Source organism: Psittacula echo (assembly GCF_963264785.1).
Source record: "Psittacula echo genome assembly, chromosome: 1".
NCBI lineage: Eukaryota > Metazoa > Chordata > Aves > Psittaciformes > Psittacidae > Psittacula > Psittacula echo.
The window spans coordinates 138,346,462-138,367,976 of record NC_137735.1 but is presented as its reverse complement, the minus strand read 5'-3'; the positions used below and the strand labels follow the sequence as shown (position 1 = coordinate 138,367,976).

The 21,515-nt window shown below is 38.3% G+C and overlaps 1 protein-coding gene across 1 annotated transcript in view; it reads right to left on the bottom strand.

The window, feature by feature from the left end:
• KIF21A (kinesin family member 21A) overlaps window positions 1-21,515 on the bottom strand; it is a gene marked incomplete at its 5' end in the record, with an annotated part of 91,517 nt that overhangs the window by 25,571 nt on the left and 44,431 nt on the right. Inside the window, 17 exons of the mRNA XM_080616470.1 lie at window positions 1,776-1,796; window positions 2,298-2,463; window positions 4,094-4,195; window positions 5,400-5,600; window positions 5,980-6,133; window positions 6,782-6,993; window positions 7,112-7,180; window positions 7,683-7,790; window positions 8,180-8,379; window positions 9,257-9,445; window positions 10,625-10,742; window positions 10,851-10,935; window positions 12,616-12,654; window positions 16,638-16,841; window positions 17,637-17,700; window positions 18,413-18,602; window positions 19,383-19,578. Coding sequence (XP_080472596.1) covers window positions 1,776-1,796; window positions 2,298-2,463; window positions 4,094-4,195; window positions 5,400-5,600; window positions 5,980-6,133; window positions 6,782-6,993; window positions 7,112-7,180; window positions 7,683-7,790; window positions 8,180-8,379; window positions 9,257-9,445; window positions 10,625-10,742; window positions 10,851-10,935; window positions 12,616-12,654; window positions 16,638-16,841; window positions 17,637-17,700; window positions 18,413-18,602; window positions 19,383-19,578 — 2,318 coding nt within the window. The remainder of the gene's footprint in view (window positions 1-1,775; window positions 1,797-2,297; window positions 2,464-4,093; window positions 4,196-5,399; window positions 5,601-5,979; window positions 6,134-6,781; window positions 6,994-7,111; window positions 7,181-7,682; window positions 7,791-8,179; window positions 8,380-9,256; window positions 9,446-10,624; window positions 10,743-10,850; window positions 10,936-12,615; window positions 12,655-16,637; window positions 16,842-17,636; window positions 17,701-18,412; window positions 18,603-19,382; window positions 19,579-21,515) is intronic.

Below are 21,515 nucleotides of genomic sequence, written 5' to 3'. Positions count from 1 at the left end.
GGAGTCCCTCCAGCAATACTCAGGACTCAATTTCCTGGACATTTTAGCTCTTCACAAGAGCAGATAGGATAGTGAATGGCAGATAGCTCATTCACAAACAAGACAGATATGCAATCAAAGCCCATTCTAAGGGTCTAAACCTGACCATGTAATGTACTTTCCTGCAGCCTGAACCCTTTAAGTCTATGCTTGAATGCAGGTGCACAACTACGGTGGGGAATACCCAAACTTTTTTGAGCCAAGTGTATTCAAATGGCTAACAACTTCTGAAGGTATCAGAGCTGAAAGTCGACATCAAGGGAAGAGTTCACAAGCACCATGGAAGTTCAGTCCTTCTGCTCCGGATGGGCCTGGCTTGGTACTGCTACCAAGCTGTCAAGCATCCTGGTGAAACTGGTCTCAGGATCTGATGCTGTGCACACTTCCACCTTTGGGAATCATGTCAGGTTACCAGGGAGCCCCTGCCCCAGAGTCCCTGCTAACCTGCTGGCAGTCCCAGCCTTAAAACCTCACTATAACTGTATCTGAACTTCCTGCAGCTGAAAAGGTATAGCCACGAGTGACCTACAGAACAGAGACTATCAACAGTTTGGATTTCAGTGTGGACTGAGGTTAGTTCAGCATATTCAGCCAAGATACACCCACAGTGAAGTTTCCTTCATATAAAGTGTTAGCATAGTCCTGAGTGGTTTAGATAGTTTGAAAGCCTCAGTTCATGCTTGCAAAGTGTTAAAAAGCTTCTTTAATGAGATATACTATACAAAATCTTTTACTGTTTCAATGCATTTAATAAGTGTCTTTTCACTGCTCCAGAAGCTGTTAATAAGTAAAAGCCTGTCCAAAGCTAAAGAAAAACCAATGCTAGCTTCCTGGCTGGAGAAACACTGCTCTCACCCCAACAGGATAAACACACACGTGCACACACACTAAGAGTCTATTTTACATGTACTACAATATTAACCACTGAGGTTCCTGACTAAATATTGGCTGTAAGCAGCAAGATGCCCTGACATGGATTTCAGGTGTCACCTGTTAGGAAGCTGGCAAAGTTCTCACCAGCTTACACTAGATGGTGATCTGTACACTGTCAGGCAGTCTTGTGCTTTTGAAATATTTCAGATGCCTATGCAAACTAGCAGAGGACAGCATAATGGGATTAGAAGTAACACAAGACAATGCAAAAGGAATTGTTGCTGACATCAGAAATTTTTTTCAACTTTTGAACACATCTGATTTTGTGGAGGTGAGAAAATAAAGCGTTATTTGCTTGGGAATCATTTGAAAGCAACAACAGACTCAACACAAAAATCAGTAACTAAACCAAACTGGAAAAGCGCGATATAATCTGCATTCTGCACCATACTTACACTACAAAATGAGCTACCTGCAACAGGTTAGAAGTGACCTGCATGTGAAGAATTACTTTATTTTCAGGTCTAAATAGATGAGCAGGATTTGTCACAACTACAGCAGTAGTAATCATAAAATAGCTTTAGGTAGTCTGAACATACTATATAGCTTCATAAGCAGCAAGTTACAAAATTGAAATACAACTCTGCTTATTGTGGTCACTTATCTGACAAATCTAACACGAGGGCTGTGGGTGGTTTCAGAAAGGAAGAAACGCTCTGTAATCTCATGATAATGAGCACATTTACAGAATAGTTCATGCAAACTTCACACACTCACGAATTCTAAGATGCACTGGTTAGTGAACATGAATGAATTAGTAACTCATGCAGCTGTACAGTACACAGAAAGCTAAACATACTTACCCAGCTGTATGCTATCTAGGTCTGTGTAAATAACAGCAACAAGGAAACAAAAGCAACATTCCAATCAAAACATATCCATTTATAAAAAGAAATAAAACAAGTACCCAAATGTATTCTAAATTTTTCTTAATATCATCTCATAAGAAGTAGAATAGATGCCGTAATAGACATATGATGCCATTTGAACAGGACTGAACAGGATTGCATATTTAGAATTTCATATTCAGAAGTTAAAAACATACCAAATTGTAAATGCAAAGTCTTTTGTAGAAATAACAAGCATATTACTTGAATTTAAAAAAGTCTCAATAATAAAAAACCCTCTTTATTTCCCACATTTTACTGCCAAGGGGACATAACAAAAAGATGACATACATGCACACCAATTGTGAAATAAAGTTTAAGATGTTAAAATACAGCATCTATTCAGAGAAGAAATAGCCTAGAATGCCCAGTACAGCATGCATGAGAGGCAAACACGACATGCAGCTGACTACTCAGAATACAAGATGATAGAATTACCTTGCAAAGCATGACCCAGCAAAGCATCGAGTTCAGGATTTAACTCAGCTTTTTCTTTTAGCATATGAAAGAGCAGCTGGTTTTGAGTAGCACTAGTAATTTCTGTCTGCTTAAGGCGTCCCTCAAGAACTTTGATCTGAGCTTCTTTCTGAGCTGCTTGGAGACCCTGGGAGGGATACACAAAGGAAAAGATGTCAAATGCTTTAACATAATTCTTTCCTTACTTTTTTAAAAAACTGCACATTGTAATCTTCCTCTCACAGCCTAAAGAGCAGGTGTCAACTACAGCCCTTTTTCTTTTTGTTACAGTCATTAAACATTCATTTACCTTGCGTTCCTCAGACTCTGCCCTGCAAATATGCATTTAGTGGCCAAGTTGGACATAACTCCCAAGTACAATTCATAGACTCTGCATTTATTTAAGAGTAGTGAGCAACTGAAAAGTCAATACCTGTTTTCAAATGTAAGTAGTTTTAATTATTACTTATCATACTCTAGAACAAAAGGGAGGGGTGGGGAGGGAGGAAACCCATCACAAGAAAAACCCACCAAAAAAGCCCACGACCACCTCAGAACCATAATCTTACCTACAGAATCACACAGTGAACTTTAAGCTGTGGATGACAGATCTCATGGCCTAACTTAAGAGAGAATCCATTCTAAGGGAACTCCCTAGATGCATGCATGGGTGGGAGCATTTTAGTTGTAGAAAATGTAGGCAAGAAAATTTACAGAAAATGGTTTCCAAAAAGAAGAAACAGTAGGGAAAAATTAAGGTGCAACATTTCTTTCTCAAGTCCTAGCACTCCAATTTTTCTGTGTTTCTACAAGTCTTTGCGTGCTAGCACTTGAGAAGTGTAGTAATATGGACTTACATATTACGTTCCGATTTTATCATGAACTAAACCAACATACAAACAAACATATTTTGCATGGAAACAAACAATAGAATAGATAGCAGGCATGGTAAATTTTGGAAAAAAAAACCCATGCCTTTAGTGTTTCTACACACTAATTACATATCAGAAAGAAGAGAAACACCTTCACATAATGGAGCTTTTATATCATGATAAGGAGAAATTGTTAACATAGTAAGTCAGAGGCACTTTCCTCATTTTAACTCTGGGTATTGGGTATCCATCTGACCCACCTAGGGGCTGAAAAAAAAAAAAATAAAGCAGAAGACTGAAATTTGCATAAGTCGATGTGATTGATTTCAATAGCCTTGAAATCTTTCATTTGATTCAATGACATTAAGTATGGCCTCCAAACAGTAAAAAGAGGCAGCAACAAGTACCTCTGTGCACTGGGTTATAAACTGCCAAACACTCATTTTGAAAATAGAACTCCCTAGGGCTTTCAGAAAGAACCTCTATTGCTCTATTCAAAAGTAGAAGTCTGACTTTAGCATGCCATGCATCAATATACATCTTAAACCACGTTTTTTAAAAGCCCATATTTAAGTGGCTGAGCCAATCTTTAAAAAAAGAGACCCTGAGCATTCTTTAGAAGCTTGTTGAAAAACACAGGAAGAGACTGATTTGATTACAAAAAGTTAGCGCTCTTACAGGAACAGCATGAGGTACTTAGTACAGTGAAATAGGATCTACCAGCGGTTGAAAAACAGGCAACAGGTTGAAGGGGACAATGGATCTCAAGGGCCTTCACATTGAGAACCCACGTGACTCCACAGCATTGACCAGCTTTGCTTTGTCTAATGCACATTGATCAGCCTTTATGTCAGCACAGCTCTGCTCCTGGTATATGGCATATACCTATTTCATTTAATGCATTACCTTATTGATACCCATCGTGAGGAAGTGATCAAGTAAATATCGAGCTTCTGTCAAAGTGCAAGCATTAATCACTGCCGTTACATCCAAGGTCTCTCCTTCTTCCTATGTGTCGAGCAGTAAAAACAGTCAGTGTGAAAATCACCACAGTACACACTGAAAACAGCAAAAGTGAAAATGCTGCAGTATCATCCAGTTCATCCCTTAGTACCTCTAAACCACACCTGAAAGATTTCTTTTCCAAAGCACCACACAATACAGACTCTGCTGCCTTCCCAGTCTCTTCCAGTGCCGCTGTTCCCCTCCTAGTTACCAACCTCCAACTCAGACTTCTTTCTCCAAGTTAAGCTAGTCACAGTGGATGCAGAAATAAGTGCAATTCTACACTGTCTGAAGCCTTCATACATTCGAAGGCTAGTCTTTTCCTCGTTTTTCTTCAGATTATTCTCTGTCAGTATTAAGCACTCTGGCAGTCTTTAGAATTATTAAGTCTTTTGTGTCCACTACTTCTTTACTGATTAAGTCCTATAATCTTGCATTGTACTGTACAAAATTCAAGAAATGCTGATGTGAGCAAAACAGTAGAAGCTGCTGGTGATATTAACATGCATTAAAGCACAGATTAGCCCAAGGTGGGAGAGGGCTGCCACATAAAAATATGGATAAGTATTACAGTTCAGATAACTATGTGCCAAGGTATCTAGGAGATTGTATGTGATGGATTCCTTTGCTAGATCATGTAAGGTATGATGCACATTATAAGAGTTTCCACATTTGGATTTCACTGCTTTTGGTAATACTGAGATTTCTTTTTCAATCATAATATAGACAATTACTATTTGAAAAGTCACCCCAAAACGCTGTACAGAAAGCCACTGTTACATAATTGGAAATGCAAAATGCAAAATAAAGAATTCACATAAATTCTTACATACAAAAATATTTAGATGTATTTAAAATATATGAAACAATACAAGGGAGTTGAAGCATATGAACAGATGCAGGAGGAGGATATAAGCTGTTAGCCTCCAGCTCCAAGATTATATTAATTTAATGCCAGCAGAACAGAAGCATCAGCTTCCACATGTAAATGCTTTGCAAGCTTAACTTGAATTACACTATTAACACTAAAACTCAGATCTGAAAGTTCAGTTAAATAAAAATTCTTCACCCAAGTCTTCACCGATTCTCACTTCCTGGGTCAATAATTATACAGCCAAAGCAAAATTAATTTCAAAATAAGAACATCTTCAAGGCTTACAGTTGTTTTTTCTCCATTTTATCATTTTTGCATTAATATTTGACCTACCTTTGCTTCCTCCATTTGCATAATGTTTGCTTGGCAGTCAGAAATGCTGTCATTAATGTAGTCTATATTTGCAGTTAGTGATTCCATCTCTTCATTTATGTTTTGGACATTTCTATCTGCTTCATTGCCACCACCATCCTTGATGAGCTTCTCCCTCTTCTTTGAAAGCTTCTCTCTTCTTTTTGTAAGTTCTTCACGTTGCTGTTTTCCCCAAAGACATCATTTCATACAAAAAGGAATTAGCAAACACTTAGGGTACTTAAGTGCCTTTTTTTTGTTTTCTTTTCTTTTCCTTGTTATACTTTTAAGATATCATGATATCTACAGGAAGTTATACAGGTGAATATATTAATATATTTGCACTTGATCCCTTTAATGTGCTTTTTAATTCTTACTAAGCATAATAACTACATGGTCCAAATGCTTACTGGATTTGTTAAGAGCACATTCATTAACTGCAATGGATTCCAAGTCACTTTGCCTGTGCTACCATCAAAGCAATTTATTTACAGCAAACATAAATGCATTGCTCTCTATCTACTATGTTGATACAGCCAACAGTGAATAGTAGATCACGCACCGTAAGTAACCTGTTCATATCTGCCTCCATATTGGAAATGGTCATCCTCTGCATAATGATATCAGTCACTCTGCGTTCAAGTAACTGCCACTTCATCCTGGCTGCCTTTGAGGAATAAACTCTGCTTGTTACTGCTTTTCGCTGATATTTCTTTCTGTGACAAATTCAAGAGAAACAGCTAAGTCTGAAATAGTCCAGTTACACATTTAACTGCAGAAATTATCAGGCCAGAATATTTTTCATGGACAACTTAAGTTTCTTGCAGAACTTCTTGCAGCTTTTCACTGCACCAGAACAGATATCTACACCCAGCCCTGAACTCTACAGCACTGTAATATACTGCACTTGAAAAATGGGTATAAAACACTGGCATCTTGTATGATGCACCATGAAATCAAATGCTACCCAGTTTTCCCCTATTTAACAAGGAGATAGGCTTCATAACACAGTGGTTAATATACTGGATTGTGTTTTCTGACAGATTTTTCTTTGTACTTAAGAACACTGCAGGATTGAACCACCAAGGAGAGTTCTTTTTAAGAACAGATTAACTGCATCTTGAAATTTTGCTGTCTCTTAATGTGATTTGTCCTTTACTGCCATTATATATTATTCCATACAGTCTTAAACTCACAAAACTCAAATTGCATTTGATAATGGTAAACTGACCATTTTATGAGCATTACATGACAATAGTTTGAAAAATAACTACTGCAATAAGTGTTATCATCACATTATCTGCTAGAAAGTGAATGTAATTTTCATTTCACATAAGAGAGTACCAAACCATTTCAGCCCTTACCCTGTTCCATTTGTTGCAGTTACAGATAATGCTTGAACCCTTGCAACAGGAATTCTCATTTTCTGCTGCGTTAATGTTCTTGAACCATCATGCTCAACTGATGAGCTAGAACTTGCTTCCTGCATAGGATGCTCAGGCAGACTCAGCTTCCGACTTACTTTTCCAGCCACTTTATCAGACAGAGGCCTTACTTGCCGACGAAGGGCTGTGACCTGAAACGGAGGGCAAAGACACCATTACCTCTCCCCAAAGCTGCGTTCTAACTCACAGGAATACAATATCAGTCTGGTTTCAAGGATGAATTATTGAGGCTTTTTTATACCACAATACCTCTTCAGTTTTGCGACGTAAGATAACTTCTTGATTTCTTTTCTGAGCTTCTAGAAGCTTGAGCTGATGCTGTGGAAAAATACAAACAGAACATGATATTTTTTTTACTATCTGACACAAGGACTGTACTGCATAAGAAAGAGACCTTTACACACTAATAACAGTTTTCAAAACTGTTGTGACATCAAGTGGTCAAGTCACAACTGTTTCTTGCTTTTTCTAGTGCAGAATGAAAATAAGTGTTTCACTAGACGAAATCCCTATCAAAAAAAATACTTGCATGCAAGCAAGGTCGTAGCAATAGTTTTGTAAAGATTCACTAATAAAGCAATACCGATATACATAATCATAATCAATAAGGCTTCTATTTTCTCTTTTACTTATCACCAGAAGGTAGGAACCAAATTATCATAGAAGTCAAACTGAATTAATATGCATTTTGACTGGTGAAAATATATGGGTACATGTCTGCCTTAGTAAGTGCATATACACATGGTGTGTGCCTGCAAGCAGATGATCACCATAATGATAGATGTTTATTCCAAATGAAAGTTCTTATGTGACAAATCACCTCTCGTTTCCGTTGTTCCTTTTTAAGCTGTGCAATTTCTCTGTTTCTTCTAGACTCAGTCATTCTAGCTTTCTCCTGCTCTTCTTTCATTTGTTTCATCAAGCGAACCTGTAATGAGGTCATCATTTAGAAAAGCTTACACTCAAGTGCTGCTCCCTGCCCTCACTCATATGGAGTTTCTTCCTCAAACTGCCATCTTCCAGTATATTACATGAATTTAGCAATCTACTTCCTCCATCTCTGTCTTCTTCACTCAGTGCTGAAGAACAGCTAAAAAGCAGTTCAAGCTTCTCTGTTCGACACTGTAATTTCTGTTCATTAAACTTAAAAGCCACTCCTCTCCCCTAGGAACAGCCTAGTCTTCATATCTTTTCTGTTTTCAGACTTACAAGCAGCTGACAGTAAGAACAGTTATCTGGCACACAAATGCAGAAGAGATTTCAACCCATTTTTCAGTAAACACTCATTGCACAACAATTCGATATACTGAACTATACCTTGGTTTTCTTCATCTCTGTCACTTCCTGCTGCAGTTTCTTCAGTTGCTTTTCATATTGAGACTGATTTTTAAGCAATCGTGCATGTTCCTTTTGTGCTGTTTGAAGTCTCTGCAGTTCTTTATTCATGGCTTGAAGTTTCTTTTCATATTCTGACTTGATTTTTTTTGCCTTTTCTTCTGAATAGGTCTCTACAGAACCTAGAGCAAAAAGGAATTCTTAATATGCTTTTGTTCCAGATATTTTCCTTTTGCCAGGCACAGCAGATCACCGCTTCCTCTGCTTTTAGCATTACCTGCAATATCTTTGAAAAACTTAATTTGCCTCTAGCTCCTGTCACCTGCACTGCTTCGTACTTTCCACTTTGTGTGTTCTTGGATAACAGATCAAGTGTTAACACTCTCCTGATTTCTTTGCACTAGACAACAAATACTTGAGCACCTGAAGACACAGATACATACATGCTTGTTCACACATATGTGCAAAAGATCATAACAGTCCCAAGAGTCGCCAAGCCTAGTTTACCTTTTCTGTCACTAATCAAAAAGGAAGAACAAAAGAACAACAAAAGCATATAAAGTATAACTATGAAGCATGCATAGTATAGTTTTTAAAAGAAGGAAAAACTCAAACCGCTTTCCCCAGGACTCTCCCAAAGTTCAACTATTTGTAGCATAGGACTTCCTGACTCAGAGTTAGTTTTCCATCTCAATACTGCTACATATTCAAAAATGTTTGGTCAGTAAAACCTCTCTGAAAGGCCACTGATCCTAGTCCCTATTATTATGCAAATCAAAAGAAAGGAGGGAAAGAAGAACAGGAAAGAACCTGAAAGTGCTTATTCAACCAAATCAAATATCTGTCAACAGCAGTATCTTTTAAAAAGAATAATCTCTCTCAATTCTTGTAGAAACTAGAACATGTAAAGTCTGATTCACTGGCATTGTGTGTACAAATTTATTTCTGTTTTCTGTAATTTCTTATCACATTTGAAAGAAGAAGCAATATAACTAGCAAAAAATTCAACTTGTATCTTTTGACACAACACCTAGATTTAAATGATCATGCATTTCTTACCCAAGTTTTGAAGAACCTGATCTCTTTCAAGCTGAGTGTCTCGAATCTTATGCTGTAGCATCATTAGTTTCTCTTCATATTGTTTCTTCAGTGTTTGCAACCTTCGCTGGCTGTTCTCTAGCTCATCTATCAGTTTCTGCTTAATGGCTATTTCACAGGTGATGTTTGCCAAGTCAGCTTGATAATTTTCTAAAATTAAAAAAAAAAAAAGTGATTAAAAATTAAGACTTTTGTTAAAATAACAGCAAGGATCAGATATAGGTACACTCTATGTTAGGGTAATTTCCTGACATCTAAATTGCACATAGGATAATTCTACACAAAACACAATGCAGCACACAAAACTTGTCTGCAAGTCATGGTAAAGTCTTCTCCTTAAACACTTTCCATTCCAGAACTAGGTAAGAGGTAGGGAAAGGCATCTCTCATTGGATCACAGTTGCTAACTATTGCCAACATAACTACATATGTTGTAATTATTCACATTTAAATCTCAACATCAGCCATCTGTCATTTCCTGTACAAAAGGCTGTGAGACTTCAGTCACACATCAGGGCTGCAGAATAACCCAGCAAGTTATAAAAGGAAAATTTAACTGCTGACAGACTGCAAGGGGAGACTTTCTCTTCTTTAGCTCTTGGAAAGATACAGCCAAAATTCTGATGAGAGAAGGGCCACCTCAATCATGGAGTGAAATGGTGAAGGGAATGAGAAAAGCAGGAGGAAAAACTAATGACTAACCTGAATGTTAAGTTTTTAAAACTTGAATTTCTTTAGTCAGTTAGGTACTTTCTTGGCTTAAGATTACATGCTCTAGAACAGAGATGTCAGTTGAGGATTTTTTTCCAGGTTCTGCAACACCTCCTAACAGTTTGTGTGACTCTCAGACAAGAAAGAATCAACAGACTTAGCTTGCCCGTTTGGCCCAGCTCACATGAAAGAATTGCTGGTGATGCTGTCTCTGACTTCAGCAGTCCTAACTTGCATGCCACACAAAAATGAGGAAGGCTGATGGACTTTTAAGTTTTTCAAAACTGAAGTCTACCCATTTCCAAATCAGCTGAATGGGAGCTACATAAAATTAATCCGGTACTTAAATCTTACACTTGGAATATTCTAACCAAGGAAGAAATGTGTTATCAAACACCTGATGGCCTCTGGTTAATTTTAAAGCCAGTATGTGGGAGACACTTGATCGTAAATGTCTATTACATGCTTTAGCACCATAGGAAAAAATATAATTCACTGGACATCCAATCCACATAGAATGATGGACAGTGGGTTTGCAACATTCTGTCCTGCTTACCAAAACCCAAGAAATGACAGCCTGTACTGGTAAAATTCTACACAATACTGCACTGACATCACCTTTTTCATCAGAGTCGGAATCTGATTCATCTGAGCTATCAACAACTTCCATGTCATCTTCTTCCTCATCATCTTCCTCTTCTTCATCCTCATGATCACTTACTTCCTGAATTTCCTCCTACAAAGCATACAAAATAGAATGATGAAGCACACGCTTTTGCATCCCTATAACCCTTGTAAATCTTTAGACAATGAACAAATAAACCAAAACCTTCTAAATACTTACTGCTTCCAATTCATTATTCTCTCTTTCCGAAGTACCTTTTTCATCTCTCTTCTCCTGCTCGTTATCTGTGTTATCCTCTTTAACACTAGCAGAAGAGGCATAGACAAAACATTCACAAAATGAAATGGCATGTGCTTCCCATCCCCCAAACCAATAAGATGCAGTTCCAAATAAAGATGAAAAGCAAAGTTTAGTTAGACAAGGTTGGGCATAGGTAAAATACAACTTCCAAACCCCCACAGATAATAAAACAATGCTTAATTACTCTTAATCTTAGCTTGCAAAATAATACTAATGATTGGTTTAGGGCACAGTGCACAAGTGGGAGAATCAGAATACACATCTTCATATATTAGATCAGTACTCATTTTGCATGAAGTTGCCATATACCCAGAATAGCTTTTACAGAAAAAAAAAAACAAACAACAAAACCAGAGTGTGCAGGTACAGGATGTGTTACAGGTGTTACTACACTCTCACAGGGCCTACTGTGCTTACAGTCATTTGAAAGTTTATGTATGAACCTTAAACATCATACAGTTACCTACTTTGATATCAAGGACATGCTCAAAATAGTTCTTGCTACAGCAAAGAGAGTTGAGAAATACTGAATTTTTGCAGTAAGACTGTCTCAAAGAAATTTTCCCAACAATTAAGTGTACATTTTAGTCTATTTCCATGGTGGGCATTTTTCAGAGTATGGTTCTAAACCTAAAGTCAAGTATCTGTATACTCTTTCCACTCTTGGCAACGTGAACTGTTGTGATGGCTTGTACAAATTACACCAGGGTTCTTTTTTTGCTTTGTTTTAAAGGTTTGGTGCATTACCCATTAGGATGAGTTTTGAGGTTTTAAATGCACATTTGAGACATCACAATTCAAATTCAAAAATCAATAGCACTCTGTAAATTGTCACAGACCAAATGTCAGCCCCTCTAGTGCTACATGCACAAATCCAAAATCATCCCCAAGAGATGGGAAATCATTATAGGACAGGGCTAGACACCACAGGGGTAATAATGCAAAACTGTGGTTAGGGTTGCATAATGTGGAATACAGGGAACACTGAGACAAACAATCTCATTTCCACAAATTCTCAGCAGCTCTTGCAGGCAGAATTGTACTGCTTAATTTATGTGCTACTGATCTGTGGATTCACATCATCTGCATGAATTCAGCGGGGATTTTTTGGATCAAAGTAGACAGCTGAAAAATAAGAGATCCCTTATTTCCCTTTTTAGAGCCCTCAACTGCTCTATGACCAACTACTTTATGTACTGCTTTGTCTGAAACTGAACAGAAGGAACAGTTAAGGCCTCAGTCATATTATTTCCAAAATAAAAGCAGCAAACTTAACTGAGGTGTGAAGGTCCAAGACCTTCTTGATCTCACACGCCAACATTACTATTGTCATACGCTGCCTGCTATGTATCTCATGCGATATAAGCTCTCACACCTTCCTCCCACCTTTAATTCCATACAGCCCATGCAAGAAAGGAATCTACTTTATTATATATCAACTCCCAAAGGCATCACCTCCCCATAAAACACTTGCTCAACACTGTGAAATCCCAGAGTCAACCTCAATTCCACAACAGATGTTTCTTCCAGTTAACACACTTGTTGCAAGTCAGAACAGGGGAGAATTTTGAAAAGCCAAATGAACTACTCCTGAAGTATTTATGAATCTGCCCAACTTCTATTCATGTATGACAACCAGTTAATTGAAATGACATGTAATTAAAAACCTGGGAAATATTCCAACCTTCTTTCTTCTTGACTGCTTTCCTCAAGTTTCTGTAGCCTTCAAAAGCACGAGGTACAGTATTGGAAGGCCAAGCCAATGAAGGACAAACCAGACAGTGAAAAGCAAAAGTGATAAGAAGGTAAAAAAAATGATACATGAGCTTGTGGAGTTTAAAATGAAATTTTAAAAGAGACAACAAGTAGTAAAAAGGCAATACATTTTGCACAGTTGGAAAGTAAATAGAAAAGAAGAAGCATTTGTAGGATAACTAATCTTTCACTGTCAACAGCTGCAAATTCAAGTTACACTAACAAAGAAGTTTTAGATAGAGATAATATATTTCACTTTAAGAATTATTACTAATATGGGTTCAAAAAAATCTCTTGTTTCTAAAAAAAAAAAGCTTATTCCTCTTTGGCCATTTCAAATTGGCAGGTAAAATTGCAAGAAGAACTGCCACTGAACCAGTTATATATCCTTAGGAACATATATCAGAAAAAACCCAAGCACTAGGTTTATATGTGCAAATAACATTGCAATATAAAATAGTAATGAGAACATTAATACTAATATTCTAAATCATATATTCTGAATATAATTCATATAAAAATCTTCAAGCTGCATTTATTTTTTTGATTTTTTTTTTTGTTTGTTTTTTAATAACAAGCAGAAAACTGCAGTTTACTTTTTCCTGAGGTTCAAAAAATACATGCCAATGATGCTTGTTATTTTTTAATAAATTAACAGAAAATATGCATTGGAAGCAGTGAGATGGAAAAAGTGTTAGTATTTCTGCTTGTACTTTTTCCTCTTGAGCAAATGTGGATGTAAAGAAATGTCTGCATGACTTATGTAAGTGTAGAGATGGCTTAAATTTCAGCAACTACTGAAATTGCTCATGCTCCCATTATGAGCAAGTTTTGTGCAAGAGCTGTTGCTGCCTTTTCACCTCACACTGCCTGCCATCCTCCTTCAGTATCAACTCAGAGCTAATACGCCAAACCCTGTGTATCTTTATCGCTAATTTAGTTTAATAAAGGTTAGGGGAATCAAAAGACAGCAGTCAAAAAAGGTTACCAGATATGCAAATGCTGTCTAATGACTGAAAGGAATGTAAGAGGTTTGCTTTGGGACTTCTGATGAGCCGGCAGTGTGCGCTCACAGCCCAGAAAGCCAACCGTATCCTGGGCTGCATCAAAAGCAGCGTGACCAGCAGGTCGAAGGAGGTGATCCTGCCCCTCTACTCTGCTCTTGGGAGACTTCACTTGGAGTATTGTGTGCAGTTCTGGTGTCCTCAACATAAAAAGGACATGGAACTGTTGGAACAAGTCCAGAGGAGGGCCACGAGGATGATCAGGGGACTGGAGCACCTCCCATATGGAGACAGGCTGAGAAAGTTGGGGCTGTTCAGCCTGGAGAAGAGAAGGCTGCGTGGAGACCTCAGAGCAGCCTTCCAGTATCTGAAGGGGGCCTACAAGGATGCTGGGGAGGGACTCTTCATCAGGGACTGTAGTGACAGGACAAGGGGTAACGGGTTAAAACTTAAACAGGGGAAGTTTAGATTGGATATAAGGAAGAAATTCTTTACTGAGAGGGTGGTGAGGCACTGGAATGGGTTGCCCAGGGAGGTTGTGAATGCTCCATCCTTGGCAGTGTTCAAGACCAGGTTGGACAGAGCCTTGGGTGGCATGGTTTAGTGTGAGGTGTCCCTGCCCATGGCAGGGGGCTTGGAACTAGATGATCTTAAGGTGCTTTCCAACCCTAACTATTCTATGATTCTATGACTAGGTCACACTTTGGGACACTCCAATCAAGCATGTCAGTATTTCAGTAGCCAAACATTACTGATGTATAAACTGCTTCTGATAAATTTTGAGAGATGCTTGTTAAAGGCTACAGATATATAGCAGTACATACCTGCTGCTCATTCAGAAACTGGCTCTTAGATCTTCAAGCTAGCTCACAACAGTTTAGATAAATTGCATATATCTGGAATTATGCCCCTTTTATAGTACAGAGCCATAACCAGGGAACAAAGAGACCAAGAAAGGTAGCAGATAGGGCAGAACTAGTAACTAGGCTTATCAATCCCATTTTAATAGGAAAATACTCGTTAAACAACTTTAAAAGAACAGGAAGCCTAACAAAAAAAAAAAAAAAAAAAAAAAAAAAAAGGCAAAGTAAAAGCAGCTAAATGCCTGTAGAAGACAGAAGTAGAGCAAAGAATCCCTACCAAACTGCAGGATAAATGGTCCCTTTGCAGTGTATCAGCATACCCATTACAAATTCCTGAAATTTCAATAGAATAAAAATTCACAGTGATACATCCTGAACACAGACTTTGCACTTCATTAATTAGAAGCATTCTTTAGGTATGAAGCTATTGGCATAATCCCTCAAATTCTAACATTTCTTAGCTTCTAAGGATCTTATTCTCCTAACACATGCACCTCAAATATGTATTTATTACACAGCAGTCTGAAGATGGGCTGGTAGATAGATTCAAACTTTATCAGCACTTTGAAGAGTGTGATCCCGTTCTATAGAACACAAGAGTCGCAAAAGGTTTTTTTCAACTTAATTTTTCCTGTGGTTCTCCTATTCTTTAACACTAGGATAGAAAGCCGATCTCAAAAATAGTTTATGGAAAGTAATTCCTACTTCTGGATCAGACCACTTTGCTGTCCCATTCACAAGATTATTGACCTGGTGTGAGCAAGTGTGACTGGACATTGAAGCTTCTTTCAGAGAAGAAAAAAAGAAAACAAACCAAAACCACCAACACCACACCCCAGAATAAACCACCATGTATTTTACTACTGTATGCAGGGTAAAACTACCATCTGCTTTTTTCCAAGTAATCATCTCCAACAATAAGAGATATTACTCAACATACATAGTAACCTTTAACTTGTTTTCTGGTCACAATCCTGTCTTCCACCTAATACTCAGGCCCCAACCTAACAATTGGGGCTCTATCCAAGCATGTATTTAAATGCATGTTCAATTCTAGAATTTGTTGAAACATACAAAATCAAATATCTTCATTCATGCATTTACAGTTACAGAATATATTGAAGTGTTTCAGCTGAAGAAAGGCCAGAACATTCTGCTGATTTCATTTAATACTTCTATCCTTCCCCTCAAGTTCCTACAGACACGAGACATAAAATTCTACCAAAATCCCCATAAAAGTATAAGAGTTTCCTGAAAAATTATATGCAAAGGAAGAATTGGTTTGTTCTTAAAATTAATGTTCTCTACAAGTATCAGACATTCATGGCATGAATGGATTTATATAGGACCTCAAATGACTAACTCAAATCTACTTTATACTTCAACTATATTCTAGACTTATACTGTTTTAGTTTTACTCAACTTGAAGTCTGAAGGGTCATTAATAGAAAGACGAATGGATTAGAAGTGTGGAAAATCTCAAAGAAAAGGGTAAAATCTCTAATGGAATCAAAGTCTGAGAGTACACAAACAGATCCTTGCTGTACTAACTGCTGTCTGAACAGGCATTTATATCAATGTCGATGAGCATTTTAGTGGATGAGTAGCTGGATGGCAAAGACCAGCAAAGCATGATGTTGCAGAGGATTAGAAAACCTCAAACTAAAGACATTCATAAAAGAAGGAAATAAAGAAGCAGTTCCAAGAGCTACCAAAGAACTCCCAGCTATTCAGAATATCTTTTCTTCAGAAAGCTGCTTCAGTTTTGACATATGGTAGAAAAAATTTATATTTTTTTTGTTTTTTTAAACTTCTGTTGAATTTCAGGCATGTTTTTTAAAAAATTAAAAATATCAAAATCGATGAAGAGCACCTGTGCTTTACCACTGTGCATCAGAAAAATGATTACAGAGACATCCTCCTACAAATACTGCATATTTCCTTGGAAGAAAAGATGCAAAAGAAAAAAACCTCTAACTTCAATGCGTAAAAGGGTTTGAAGGAACAGCGATTTAGGATCCAAACCCACACAGCAACAACTACTAATAAAGAGAAAACAAATAGCATCATAACTCATACACCACCTCTTTTTCTTTTTCCTTTCTTTTTTTTTCAGCTTTTCTAGATCTTTCTTGGCTATATCTAGAATTTCCATTGTCTCTTTCTCAGAAGAAAGCATAGAAGCAGAAAATGCTGATGGGCCACCAAAGTACGTGGATCTTGTTGAAGCTCTTGACAAGTTGCGTCGAAGATTTTCATTCACTGCTTCGCTTTCTAATAATTTTGCTCTTAACAAAAGAAGAAAAAAGGAAGAATTGTAGACCATGAATCACAAGTATTGCTAATGCTTGAGATGTACACTCTTTAGCATCTCTAACTGCAATGCATTACCTTCAGTTTAAAAAGAAACTGCAAATCAAGGTAAAGTCTCACAAAATACAAGTGTAGTAAATCCCTTGAGAGCATTTTACACAGTGGGTTATATATGTAAAATATACATAACTAGACACAATACATATGTGTGTGTGTTTATGTAGACATTGACATGTACAGATATATATCTGCATACACTACATATCTATACGCATTACATGAAAGCTACACAAAAGCTCTAATTGGGAATATGCCACATATCTTTTTTTTTTTTTCATAATACACCTCCAAGAAATACAGAAATAAAAATATCTAAAATATTTAATACTTTGGCTTAGAAAGAAAGATGTGTTGTTTTGGGGTTTTTTTTAACATTAATTCATAACAAGTAATTTCTCAGCATTTCCATTTATATATGAGGTTATGAAGTTATAACAATCATTCCAAGTTTTACTGCCCTCTGTGCAGCAATATCAAGTCATCGTCACTATTTAGGCAACATTTTATTTTCATTTCTACTGTCAGTTTCATTTTTAACATTTTAATTATTTCATGGCCAAGAACAACACCAAACAGTTTCAGAAGCTGAAGGACCACTGTTCTAAAGTAATCCCCACACAGGAAAACAGCTGTTTTGGTGCAGCATTTGTTTGCTTGTTTTGGGGTTTTTCTGTTAATAAAAATTGTTCAAATACATGTTATGCAAATACCTGAGATCTTCAATTTCCTTGATATAATTATGAATCATGTTGCCAATTTCTTCATTTCCTTCTCCTTTGAAGGACAGACAGAAAGGGGAAGTGAGATAAGAGAAAGACTGAGAAAGAATGGTAACCATATAAACATCTGAATACAGCTACTAGGCACAAGATACCAGCAAATAGAAACAGTCACGTGTGCTACATGTTTAGATTTACCTGGTTTGTTAAAGACATTTCCCCTTAAACTGCATTAAGTTTTTGGTTCCTTTGTCTCATATGATCAGAATTATTACAAGTAACTGTTTCTACTTGTTTTCCGTATTAGCACCTTTTAACAATGTATGGACATAAATCAAAAGTAACCTAACAAACAATGCATAAGAACAATGCAGTCATGGTAAGTCAAAAGGCTGATTATTCTATGAAGTGAAAAGCAAGCCAACATTCACCCATCTGTGTCCTGCTCCTCACCCAAAGCAAATTATTTAATTCCATGTATAGCTAAGCATACAAGTAATTCCTGACCAAATGTGTTATTTCACATTTCATGTTGCTCATAGTCTTAAATGAATTGTCAGATCAGGCTACCAAATTATTTCTGCTAATAGAAGTCTCCAGAAACAGAAGACAGAATCGGATGGGAACTTACCCCTGCCAAAGCAGGTCCTTCATTGCAGTTACAAATGCATCACCTCATTCTAAGGGACCCACACAGCAAGAACATACAAACCATTTAAGTTCATGAACTTATGAAGCAGTTTATACACAACGCACCCACAGCATACCTGCTCTGGCTAGGACTTGGTTGGCCTGATCACTCATAAGTTGTGTTATTCTGGCTCTCAGTGCATCAATAGTCTCTTGCATTGCTTTAATTCTAACACGCAGGTTGTTGTTTTCTGTTTGCAGCATTGCATTTTCATGAAACATGTCATTGATGCTTTCAACGCCATCTTCATCTATAATCCTTTTACCCTTAAGCAAACATATTTTATTATTAATAAAAGCTGACGTACACATGAAAAAATTTTATCTTAACAAAGGCAATCAACAGATTACTTGAAATTGCAAATAGACACTCATAGCAAAAGATTTTCTCAAAAAGTTTACAACAACAGATATATGGATAGTTTTCAAGACACTGATGTTTGGCCAACACATTAACTTTTGGATCTTGTCTTAGCCTGAAATACAAGTCCTTGGGGACATTAAGAAATGATATGTCAATTCTTAATCAAATCAGCATACTATCTTAAGGATAGCAAAGGAGGAGGACACTGATAACCACAGTTACTGCTGAGAACATTATTTGTTTAAAATTGCAGGAGATAGTATGAATGTCTGCCTTATAATTTAACATGTATTTTTGAAACACAACCTATTTTAGCTGTCTAGTAAGTTTTTAAAAGCAGTAACTGGACACATTGATTTATGTAACAATCTAAACTAGTCAATTCTGCTTTGGAAGTGACTATGTCTCACTAATGTGCACAAGCTCAATTTTTGCCTTTCAAAGGGTAACGAACATGCAGCATCTGTTGACATCACTGGCATTCATTGGTCTACCTTTCCTTTGGGAATGCAATCTAAATTTTTTAAAAACACCTGGTAATCAAAGGAATTCAAAATATTGTTTAAGTTTGGGTTGCTATTCAAATTTTTTTTAATGTATGAAGTAGAAGTAGCCAAAAGAAAAACAAGCTGTAGAGCTATAAGCATTTTAAAGCAGGAGAAATCCTAATAGGATAAGCTTACTGTTTTGTATTCCATGAGTTCCATCTGTAGCCGTGTAATCTCACTGCGCAAAGCATTTATTTGTTGACTAGCTCTATCCTGATTAACCATCACCTTGTTCTTGATGTTCCGTGCCCGATTGGCATACTTTAATGTGTTCAAGGTTTCCATGAAATCTCTATCTGAAGGGCTCACACACGCAATCATCAGTGTTTGACTGGAACAATAGAAGCATATGTCAGCATTACACATCAAGACCCTGTGGATGAAGCGCTCTATAGACAAATAGGAACACCCTCACACTCGCAGGCGCTTGTTCTCATGGGGGACTTCAACCACCCTGATATCTGTTGGAGGGACGATACGGCCCAGCACAAACAATCCAGAAGGTTCCTTGATTGTCTGGAAGACAACTTCCTTCTGCAAGTAATAGAGGAGCCCACAGGGAGAGGTGACCTCGTGCTTGACCTCATGCTCGTGACAGGGAAGGGCTTGTTGGAAATGTGACACTCCAGGGCAGCCTTGGTTGCAGCGATCATGAGATGGTTGAGTTTGAGATCCTCAGGACAGTGAGAAGAGCGTGCAGCAAGCTCACTGCCCTGGACTTCAAGAGAGCAGACTTCAGCCTCTTCAGGAAACTGCTCAGTAAGGTTCCATGGGACACAGGCCTAGAGGGCAGGGGGGCCCGAGACTCTTGGTTGATATTCAAGGATCACCTGCTACAGGCTCAGGAGTGTTGCATCCCAATTAGAAGGAAGTGCAGCAGGGGAGCCAGAAGACCTCCTTGGGTGGATAAGGAACTGCTCAGGAAAATTTGAGGGAAAAAAAGAGGCTTATAGAAGGTGGAAGCAAGGATAGGCGGCCTGGGAAGAATACAGGGATGCTGTCCGGGAAGCTAGGGACCAGGTTAGGAAAGCTAAGGCCCAATTAGAATTAAACTTGGCTAGGGATGTTAAAGATAACACAAAGAGATTCTATAGGTACATTGCAAATAAAAGACTCGGGACAACGTGGGCCCTCTTCCGAAAGCTGTCGGGAGAACTGGCTACCCAGGATTTGGAGAAGGCTGAGGTTCTTAATGACTTCTTTGCCTCAGTCTTCACTGGCAAATGCTCTGATTGCACCACCCAAGTCTTGGAAGGCAAACGCAGGGACTGTGAAAATGAAGACCCTAGGCCCACTGTAGGAGAGGATCTGGTTCGAGACCATCTTAAGAACCTGAACGTACGCAAGTCCATGGGACCTGATGAAATCCATCCGTGGGTCCTGAAGGAGCTGGCGAATGAAGTTGCTAAGCCACTGGCCATCATATTTGAAAAATCATGGCAGTCAGGTGAAGTTCCCGACGACTGGAAAATGGGAAATATAACCCCCATTTTCAAGAAGGGGAGAATGGATGACCCGGGGAATTACAGACCAGTCAGTCTCACCTCTGTGCCTGGCAAAATCCTGGAGCAGATTCTCCTGGAAGGCATGATAAGGCACATGAAAAACAACAAGGCGGTTGGTGACAGCCAGCATGGCTTCACTAAGGGGAAATCCTGCCTGATCAATTCGGTGGCCTTCTATGATGGGGCTACAGAAATGATGGACACGGGTAGAGAAGTTGATATCATCTACCTGGACCTGTGCAAAGCATTTGACACTGTCCCACACGACATCCTTGTCTCTAAATTGGAGAGACATTAATTTGATGGGTGGACCACTCAGTGGATAAAGAACTGCCTGGATGGCCACACGCAAAGAGTTGTGGTCAGTGGCTCAGTGTCCGGCTGGAGACCGGTAACGAGTGGTGTCCCTCAGGGATCGGTGTTGGGACCGGTCTTGTTCAACATCTTTGTCGGTGACATGGACAGTGGGATTGAGTGCGCCCTCAGCAAGTTTGCCGATGACACCAAGCTGTGTGGTTTGGTTGATACGCCGGAGGGAAGGGATGCCATCCAGAGGGACCTTGACACGCTTGTGAGGTGGGTTGATGCCAACCTGATGAAGTTTAACCATGCCAAGTGCAAGGTCCTACACCTGGGTGGGAGCAATCCCAGGCACAGCTACAGGTTGGGCAGAGAAGAGATTCAGAGCAGCCCTGCAGAGAAGGACTTGGGGGTGTTGGTCAATGAGAAAATGAACATGAGCCGGCTTCAGTGTGCGCTCGCA